The sequence below is a fragment of the Thermobia domestica genome, chromosome 13, assembly GCF_964235325.1.
Source record: "Thermobia domestica chromosome 13, izTheDome1.hap1.1, whole genome shotgun sequence".
Taxonomy (NCBI): domain Eukaryota; kingdom Metazoa; phylum Arthropoda; class Insecta; order Zygentoma; family Lepismatidae; genus Thermobia; species Thermobia domestica.
In genome coordinates, this window is record NC_137466.1 from 124,854,260 (window position 1) to 124,865,168 (window position 10,909).

Sequence of the window (10,909 nt, forward strand, 5' to 3'; positions counted from 1 at the left end):
TGACCCGCACTCGCTGCTCTTCCAAGATCTTTATTATCGAAATACCACAAAATCGCTACAAGTACGGAACACAATTTCACTTTAACGGTCTTAGTCTCACAATAATAACTCAGTAGCAGAGCGTTCACTTCTGGTGCATAGGATCCTTGGTTCGATCCCAGCCAACTGAGCTTTGTGATGGACAAACACCGTGTGCGTGAGGTTTCTTTGGGTTCTCCCGTTTCCCCCCACTTTCCTCATTCCACCATTTCATTCATTTCTCCTTTAGCCTAGCCGGCATAATTGTGGAACGTAAAACTTAAAGATTTCATTTCATTTCATTTTTCACAATGATAAAAGGCCAGATTTTACAATTACCGTTAAAATGTCTGGGAAGAATACCATTACGCAACGATGGCAAGCAGAAAGTCAAGAGCAGTTTCGTTGATCGTATTTTCTGAAAGTTTTGTTTTTGCTTTCTATATATACCTCGTATTTGATAAGAATTTGTTGCAATCTGTCTTAGAAACCTTAACAGACACTAAAACTTGTTCAAAAAACATATAAATAAAACCTAATAACTATAAAGGGATAAATTTATTAGCTTTTATTTCGTTCTACATTTTTTAAGGAATCACATGAGTATTTCTGCAAAATGGAAAAAAAATACTGCTTCAAGTTAAAATTTAAAAGGAGAATATGTACATTTGTCAATTAAAGTTAACCAAATTACAATATAATGCTCTCAGGAGGGTAAAACTTTCTGTTGTTCTCTTCGTAATAGTACTTTTCTAAACCAAATGTTTTAAGTGCTTTTGGAAGCTTTCCTAAAATGCTGATTTGCTCAAAGCTTGTCAGGAAAAGTGTTACTTCTTCTTCAGTTTCCAAAAATCGTCCAAGGTTTATCCAAAGCATTTTCAAGTTTGGTCGTGGCGATATATCACAAATTTTATGAATAAAATTTTCAGATTTATCCAGAAGAACCATAATAAATATCTCCTGTATATTGGGCACTCTATGCAGCAAATTAATAAGACCATCTTCAGCAACAGTTGTTCCTAAACGGACAACTTTTAGAAACATACTTTGTAAAGGTGAATAGTCTATTTGCAAAGCCTGAAACTCATTCTCAACAAAAATAGTATTTAAATTAGGACAGTTGTTCAATATGGGAGAAATATCCATCAATGCACCGTTCAACAAAGCTTCAGGACCAATACAACGTAAATGTAACTTCTTAAGATTTTCTCCTTTATCAGTGAAATATGGGAGCAGGTCGTTAAAATCACCATTTGATAATTTGAGTTCAGCAATTAGGGATTCGAGAGGGGGTATTGCATCAATTACTGAAATCTGTCCAATAGCATTAAACTGTAACTCTTGCATTTGTGGACAAAGTTTTTTGGCGAAATTGATTATTTGAGTAGTTGCAGTATTTAGTTTTAAGCCTTTAAGCTTTAATACTTTATTTTCATTATTCGGTTCCTGATCCCATGCTTCTCTGATCAAATGAGTCATTGGTTCGTCCAAATTTTGTTCTAAAATTTCTAGATTTGGCATTAACTCCAACACTATCAACAGACCTCTCCATGAAATGTGGTTTGCGTATAGATACAATTTACGCAATGTAGAACACAAGGAAGTCTTCCTTCTTTTATAGCGCTTTCCTTCATGCTGTTGAAGATCTCGCATAGGAATAAGATCAGTAATAGGAGGGAAAAGATTTGGAAACTTCCAGAAAGTGCTTTCCCAATCACAATTATCAGTATTATCATCATTTCTCTGTTCAGATATATTTTGCGTTAAGAGATTCAGGCCAATATCAGTAATTGGCGAATATGATACATCTAGTTCCCTGAGATTATGACATTCTTTTCCTATTACAGCTAACAGCTCATCTTTAGCATATCCATCTAATTTTATATCAACCAGATTATTAGCTGAAGATAGAAATTTTTGCAAATAATGACAGTCCTTCTCGTTCACACGATATGGTGGTGAATTAGCAAACTGATACGGTGGGAAATCAATTTCCAAATTTAGCTTTACTATGTTGCTACCATTGTTACTTATAAGATCCAGAATCCGAGTAAAATAGGAAGGTAATACGTAGTTCCGTAATCGAATATTAATATTGTGAACATGTTTCTGAAGAAATATCTCTAGCAAATACAATTCTTGTGGATAATGGTCTTGATTATTTTTTTGATTATTATTTCGGAGCAATAATGTGTTGTTTCCTAATACCATGTTTGCCAGTTCTAAAAATACAGTTCTAGGCAACAAAGCATAATAATTTCGAATGGATTGTCTTCTTTTGTAGAAATCGGAGATTTGATGTGCTGTCTTCGGACATCTGGTAAGTAATGATCTTAATATTACGAAATAAAGATTTTGTTGAAGAGATTGAGGATTTTTGGACCAAGTCATTTTATTGCATCATTTCTTTGACACCTGAAAAAAAAGAAAGAGGTACACTCAATTCAGTCTCCAGACCCTCTTTTCAACAACTTTTTAACTTAAATATTTTTAGTGTAGCAGTATTATAGTGTTTCTAATAAAAGGTGGTAAATAAAACTATAAAAGATTTGTATATTCACTCATCTACCACTCAAATATTAAAGAAATTATAATGTTGAGAGAATTCCATGTCTGCCTTTTTACTCTGTTGCACCCGGAAGTGGTGGTAGGGATGATATCAAGACAAGATGAGACGAGGCTATACACAGTATCAGTCTAGAAATAACGGTCTCAGTCCGATCTAGCCTCGAGTCGAAAATTATTGCTCGGTCTCGATTCGGTCAAGAAATGCATGCCTTGATCTCGACCCCGGTCTCGGTCGCAAAGGTCAAGTTTCGATAATATCGAAATAAATTATGAAAAACTAAAAGCTGGATTTAATCAAAACGTAATGCAAATTTTACGATTTTTGATTTAGTATCCATTGCATTCTTCATTGACTGTTGTCTTCAAAATAGAAAGTCACCTTTACTACTTTAACAAATACTGGTAAATCATTACGATAAAATGTTTTATTTTAAATGGATGAAATGCTTCATTCCCGTTGTACTTTACAAGTTAAATTGACACTTTTTAACACAAGTTCCCCATAACTTCCTTGTAAGCTTAATGCTCTATAACCATGTTATAATTTTCTAGAATTTAATTTAATATGTAATGTAATATATTATATGACTATTCTCTATAATATAATAAAATAAGTGACACCGATGATACATGAAGAATATTTGTCTGTAAATGAGAGGTGTCCGTTACAGAGACTATACAAATTTAGATTGCTCATAGCTCATGTGGTAATTTATGCAGTATACAGTACATTAGTTATAGGCCTAAATGGAAATATAGTTTAGTATCGAAATACTATAATCAAGAGTTTGAATTGCTGCAAAATAAGGGGAAACCCTCTCTGAGAAGAAACAGAAGTATACATGTGTTTATATAGGTGTGTATTGTAATCCTTGTGTCCTTAAGTACAAGTCATTCCTCTATAAGAGTCCTCAAGTCACTTTCTGACTTGTATTAAAAGTAAACGTAACCCAGGAAGTACATGCAACATTGTAATCAAATATTCAAAACATAGACAGAACCAATCAATCTTGATGGTTTATGAGCACTGTCGTTTAAATCCGCAGTTACTATTTTCTGATCGGTATTTGCTTCTAGTTGTTGGATCAGTTAAAGACATCGATTGAAGATTTATTTTTATATTGCAGAAATTACTTTCAGTACTAAATAAGTACCAGCTGAGAAAAATTTCTATCCGTTAAAAAAGATTAGTTGGAGGAAAAAGCAGACTGTCCGTGTCCGTATCTATGTTTTCACTCTTTTCAATGATTTTCAATGTTCTTCACTCTTTTCTTTCTTTTTAAAAAACAAACAAGTCGACAGATGTTACATATTTCGATGAAAACGAAAACATTTTGTCATGAACAGAAAAATAGTTTCAAGTTACCATTATAAAATAAAATGTTAATTTTGTATATGTGGATTCATAATGCATGTATTATATCTAACGGTTTTAACGGGTTCCGTTCTAAGGAGTCTATCGGTTTTAACGGATCATAGGGTCAAACGATCTAAATGAGTGATAGGGTATAAACTGGTCGACCTGTTCAGATCTGAGCTCATATTCTTTCGGGTAACAAGCGGACACGAGGGTTCCCGTTTACTCGAAAATTTCGAGCACTAATGTATACAGGGTGATTGGAAAGTAAATCACTATTTTTAATATTTCTCCTTTCCTAAACTATTGTAGGTATAAACTCAATTTTTTGCACGCATGTAGCTTATTATATACCCTTTTGTTTCCAGAAGACACAACTCAGTGTGTGCTCCAGTATTTTCTAGACACTGTCGCAAACGAACAGATATGGTTGCTACGACCTTCCTCATGATATCAGCAGGATCACCACTTATGAAATCACGGATATTGTTATCAGGTTCACCAATAATTTGTGGTTTGCTTCAATACACTTCTTCCATAACACAACCCTATAAAAATAAATCGCATAGAGTGAGATCTGGATTTCACGCTGGCCATTCTGTGGGACCCTGGCGACCTATATAGCATCCTTCAAAATGTTCATCAAGCCATGGTGTAATAATGGGTGAACTCCACCTTACATAAATAATAGTTCATATGACTAGTCCCGTCCAGAAATTATAGGCTATACAAAATTTTCTATCATTTTCAGGTATCCTTGAGCGTTCATAGTGTATCTTAACAGATAGAGTCCAATAATACGGGAATAAGTTAATCCACACCACACTGCCATTTTCGGCTAACCCTGCAGTTTTCAGCGGTCTCTGTGGAATCGTCTCCTACCCAATAATGGCTATTATGACGATTAACGAACTCTTTTACATGAAACACAGCTTCATTACTACACAGAATTTTCTCAAACAGGTGTGGGTTATCTTCATGACACGTGAGCATCATTTCACAAAATTCAACACGTCTATCGCAATTATCTGGATATAGAGTTTTGGACATAATGAAGGATTATCAGTAATGTAACTCCTTCTGGAGAATTGTACGGAGGGAATAGCGTGTAATACCATTTTCTTGCATCCTGCCTGGTTGATTTTGAAGGTCTTCTCTCGAACATCTCCCTCACTGTAGCCAACTTTTTCTCTGATATCGAAATCAAGGGCCTACCTAATCTCTTAATGTCTACTTTCGGTAGTCATTAATTTTCTGTGGCAATTTTTAATTGTTTTTCCACCCAGAACAGCTTGCCTCCCACGTTGACCCCTCCACCGCTGTTGGACTTGAATTACAGACTGACACACCTCAAATCTTCCTATAATTTTGGTTTTCTCCTCAATGCTTAATCGTCCTGCATCTCAGTGGCTTAAATTAACCACACAAGATTCACAAAATTTGGAAAAAATAGAAAACACTGGCATACTTTAGTCTATAGAACAAGGCAACTTTTATTGCAATCTACACATAACATCGATACAAATTCTCAATTCAAAATACGAAGTTACTTTCCGCCCACCCTGTAGACTACATACTATGTAAATTGGCCTGATCTTATTAGATGTTATAAGACATATGACTTCTTTCACCTTCTTTTCATCAATCAGACATAAATTAATCACTCTTCACTATAGAAAGACGTATTAAATTATTGAGGAAAAAGGAAATCCTTCCCTTCCCCGAAAAGCCGGATGAGATATCCCTATACATTCTTTGGAGGAGGAACAAGAAGCGTCCCAACATTTTCCTTTGGAAAGATGGCAACCCTATGTACATTCTCTCGTCCCAACATTGTTGCATGAAATATGCCTACATCTTGCTTCGAAAAGGTAGAAACCGCATCAAGCGTTTTGGAAAGGGCAAATTGCATGCAGCGTCTCAACATTTTGCTTTGAAAAGCTGACAAATCTACTTAGGTTCGATGGTGAACAAAGGTTCTGTATGTGAGTTGATAGAGAAATATTTTTACGCCTTGCAAATAGAGATTAATAAAACACAAGAGAATCATCCCTCTGAAGTCCCCTCTATGCCTCTGAAGTCAATACCAACAAGTTAGAACTTGTTGTCCGTAAAGTGTTAATATGACCTTGGATTAATATTATATTTTAGGTACGTTTTCTGGGTATAAAATATAACCAAGAAATGGAAACCTAGACCAGTGGTTCCCCAACCTTGTTTACCTTACGCTTCCTTCATAGACCTTGCATGCTTTATGTCCCCTCCCCATTCTTGTTGCTCGTTGGTCATAAGTGGGTTTTGGCTGATCCCTTCTGCGACTTCAGATACAGCTTTGAATTCTCAAATCTTCATTAATAATAATAATAATAATAATAATAATAATAATAATAATAATAATAATAATAATAATAATAATAATAATAATAATAATAATAATAATAATAATAGTAATAGTAATAATAATAATCTCACAAGTTTATATTTGTTTCCAGCAATACTTGGGCATACCAATGTAGTGCAATATTATTATTATTATTATCAAATTTGGTCTTTATGAAACCATAGCTCTTACTCAATTGCTATTTTCCGTGTGTGCAATATTTAATTTAGGCCTAACGCTTTTTTGCTACAATTTTAATAATATTTGTAAGTTAAATAACCATAAGAAAAATCGTAATTTAGTATACATTCTTGGCTCTTTGTAAATCAGTTATAAATTGTTTCAGTGTCGTTTTTTTTTTTTTTTATCATTATTATTTTTAGTACTTCACACTTACCGACTCCTAGCTCTTTATCCAAGAGTAGCAAAATAAGCTTTAAAAGTTCTTGTTCAGTTCTCGACAACTTAACTCTGTGAATCAGAATTATCGACGTTGACCATAATAAAATCAAGGTATCACAACCGTTTGAAAGTAGAAAGTGATCTGAGGTGTGCTTTCTTGAACTTATCACCGAACATCAAAAAAACTTGCTAAGAAAAAGCAATGCCAACCATCTCACTGAGCTTTTATTTGCTCTTTCTTGATTAGTATCTTATTTTGTACTTAATTTTGATAATTTTGTAAAAACAAAACATTAATTTGCATAATTTAGATTTTAATAAAGTAGAAAATTTGAATAGGAATGAGAAAGACAAAATGCGAAACATGTAGTGTTTTGAAGTTTGTTAAATCTTAAGTGTAAATTGTGCTTATTACAAATTGTGTTTTATTCATAACTTCAAATTTTATTTTTGCCATAGCTTGCGCTCTCCTTGCTTGCTCTTCATGCTCTTCTGCCTCTCCCCAGATTGGAAACAACTGACCTAGACTATAATGAAAGTTCGCACTACAAAACAAGAATGATTAATATCTTACAATTTTGATTGCGTAAAAGTGTATGGACATTGTACACTATTTTTAGAGCAATTACTTGAACTCTGACAATAGAATGGTTTGCTTTTGTTCGTGTTCGAAATTCATTCCTTTCTTGTATTTTGAATAAAGTGTGTGTAGTCCTAATACTAAGACAGACAGAATACTAAGTCAGGTGGGCCCGAGATCATTTCTAGGGGGAGGTGATATTATGACCCAGGTAGGGGCTGAACCCCCTGGCCACACTCTAGCTAAATCATTATATTAGTTGAGTTGACTTTAACGTTCCTTTCAGCAGCGAGGCTATATGAGAGAGACCTACTGATTAATGTGGAATCCGAACCACATGAACTCCCTCCAGGAATCAAACCCGGGTCTCCCACGCCAAAGGCGCGTACGCTAACTACTTCGCCACGAAGGAGTTCTACTATATGTGTATAAGATTTGATAGTACTTTCCAATGGACGAATTGACACACCGACATATAAAGCTGCTTCTTGATCAAATCCTAGGTAGTGCCTAAAAGTGAATGGCGTCTTTCAGAAAGGACAGGGAGCAATTGAAAAGCACATGCTTTAATAAAGTATACTACAATATATTAATATATTCAGATATAGACTAGAAACAGGTTTACAATTCGTGTGTAACGTGAAATAATGGAATATACTTAGGGTTGCCAACTTACCGGTATTTTGTCAGCCTCAATTATGTATTTCAAGGTTTAAAATGCACTTATTGTTCATCTGTTTTTGAGGATTATGAACAAGTGTGGATATTTTTTCATAGTTGCCAACTCTAAATATACTTCTAAATTCAAGATTGAAATTCCCACTTCAGGAAAATTACGAATATATTCTTTGAAACTTGGAATGTCCTGTACATTGTATACTTTAAAAGTTTTGAACTACTTACCGAAGTTCCATGATTCAGAAAAAATCACTATAGTTTCAATAATAATGGATTTAATTGTTATTAATTATCACATTAATTAGCACCTTCAGTTTAGATATTGTTTGTCAAACAATTGACACTTCTTTCCTCTCTTAGTGTAAACTAAGTTCCTTATAGTTGCAACAGGTATTTTAAAAGAGATTGGATTATAGTATGTAACTACCTCTAGTGAATGAAATTAACAAGCTTCAATATAAGTACAGAAACTGATATTTGGTAGGTCAACCATATATCCCGATCAATTGAGGATGCTCAGTTTTGAGATCAGATAATGTAATCTCAACTTTTCAAAGACAATATGTCCCAATTTTTTTATTGCAACACGAATAATCTTTATAATTTACTTTAGCATAATGATATATTGTATACAATTGATGATCAGTTTAGGGAATCTCTTAGCATTCAATAATAATATAGACAATCACAATAGAGATATGAAAGGAACTGAATTACTCTGATTCAATCTGAGAAAGTGTAATTTGTGACTTTCACAATTACTTGGTTAGTAAACATGAGTAATAGAGTCTTAAAACAAGTATGATTGAAGTAATGAACATAATTAAAATGAAATGAAATATTTCAGTTTTACGTCCCACGATTACGCCGGTTAGGCCAAAGGAGACGGTGTTAATGAGAAATGAGTGAAATGGTGAAATGAAGGAATAAGGTGGAAACTGGAGAACCCCGAGAAAACCCACGAGCACGGTGATTGTCCACCACAAAGTCCACACGGCCCGAACTGGGATCAAACCAGGGATCCCAAGCACTGGAGGTGAACGCTCTACCACTGAGCCACCGCGCCCCCTGAACATAATTAAATCACTTATAAGATTAATGAGCTAGTAACAGTATTTTGGTACTGTTTTCTGTCGTTACAAAACAAAGTAATTAAGTTTTATTTTAAAATTAATTCTGTGGCTTAGGTCTAAAAGAACAAATGTCAGAAAATACTATTTTGAGAAAAATGCTTTTGAAGTTTCTTACATTTTTTGTTTTTTTCTTTGTTTGAAAGTATTTCAAACGTACTTGCAAATAGAAAATTCATACTTTCACTAATGAAAGATATGTTTATGCCCTATCGGATACTTGCATTTTCGTGAATATATATATCTCAGCTTATCTCCTCGATAACTCTTGAAATTGTACCTTTTGATCTTGTAATTCTACAAGTTTTTTAACAGATACAATGACATTGGCCCTTTATTGAAAGTTTAAACTTCGAGTTTGCTTACAAATTATGCTTTGAGCATAACACATTTCCACTATAATATGCAATTGTCGTGAAAGTTATGTAGATAATTGCCTATATGCCTTGAAGTGAAGCATTAAGCATATAAGCGAAATTTTAAAATGTGTTTCATTATTGTATTACAAATCTCCCCCCATAAAAACTAGACACTTGCTAACGATAAAAAGTGGTTGAACTCAGAAAATGGTTAGAAATGGCAAAAGGCAAAAAGCACATGGGTAGAAAAGCTACTAGTGGCTTTCTTGAAAATTTGTGGCTAGCCAGGCTCTCAAGATGGCCAGATCTAGCAACAAAGTGGCTGAATTGGCAATCCTATGCAGTGTTAACAAAATATACACTTTCAACCATGGCTGGTCACTATGAACCAGATTGTTGTCGGATTTACACTCACAGACACAAAAGCATATCATTATTACCTTGTTTTCCTTTAGATGTCACACAAAAGACACTGCCTTTCAAGTCAAACACTTAAGTACAAAGTTTAAACATTGGCCTCAACAGAGTTTCCAAAACACTAGATCAAAAAAAGCCAATTCTTACTTTGGTCGCATCAAAATATTAACAATATTGAAATTAAAAAAGACCAATGTTTACTTTCGTGATAATACACATTATTTTTAGTAGATTGAAGAAAGGCCAATGTATATACTTTGGTCTTTTTTAAACACAGAAATACTTCATCCTCAGCAAGTGTCTATAACATTATTTGGAAAATTATTCTAAAACTATTCCTTGTTGACACTTGCACATCTTACACAAGAAAATACACAACTAGGGACATTCAAATTGCTGAAAATCTCAATTTCGCCAAAAAGTGGCATTGGCCCTTTTAGACCCAAGCAACAGAATTATATGTTTATATCTTACTTTGCTTTGTTGAGTTTGCAACTACGCAGTAAATACAGTTTTGTTTCAAGTATTCAATTTGTAGTGTTGTTTTATTGTGAAATTATGATTTTTTTTCAAAATAACTTTTTGCTGCAACTCTTTTTTTCTAGGTGTCCCACTTTCAACTGACGAAATTATGATCACCTTAGTGTTGGAGGGCTGATCCTTCTACTTCGCATTTGAGGAGGAACGTTTAGTATCGTGGTTTATTTTATCGATGTAGAGAATGTCGTAGAGAACGACACATTCATAGATAACGTACAAGAATATAACCCATTTCACCAACAAAAAACTTCCAAAAATTAACCTCACATGGAAACATGAATATGATATATATATATATATATATATATATATATACGTGTTCAAATGATTAGACTCAAGCTCGAAAAATGCAAAATTGATGTAGGAGTCCTAATTTCAGAGTTCTAGAATATTTAGTTTTATTGATTAAACCACCAATATAGGATCCTTCATTTGTTTACTGTACAGTTGAAGTGGTGATATCACCGTTGAACAGCAGAT

The 10,909-nt window shown here is 33.9% G+C and overlaps 1 protein-coding gene across 2 annotated transcripts; it reads right to left on the reverse strand.

Annotated features, from left to right (window-relative positions):
* Positions 1-561: 561 nt before the first annotated feature.
* Positions 562-8,241, reverse strand: LOC145668483 (uncharacterized). 2 transcript variants are annotated; one of them, XM_081736414.1, is made up of 2 exons: positions 8,209-8,241; positions 562-2,433 (listed from the first exon to the last, which is right to left on the reverse strand). In XM_081736414.1, the coding sequence occupies exon 2, from the start codon at positions 2,407-2,409 to the stop codon at positions 709-711; it is 1,701 nt and encodes a 566-aa protein (XP_081592540.1). In that variant the 5' UTR covers positions 2,410-2,433; positions 8,209-8,241; the 3' UTR covers positions 562-708. The 2 variants fall into 2 exon arrangements, with proteins under 2 accessions (XP_081592540.1, XP_081592541.1); XM_081736415.1 differs by lacking the exon at positions 8,209-8,241 and adding an exon at positions 7,982-8,195.
* Positions 8,242-10,909: the final 2,668 nt, after the last annotated feature.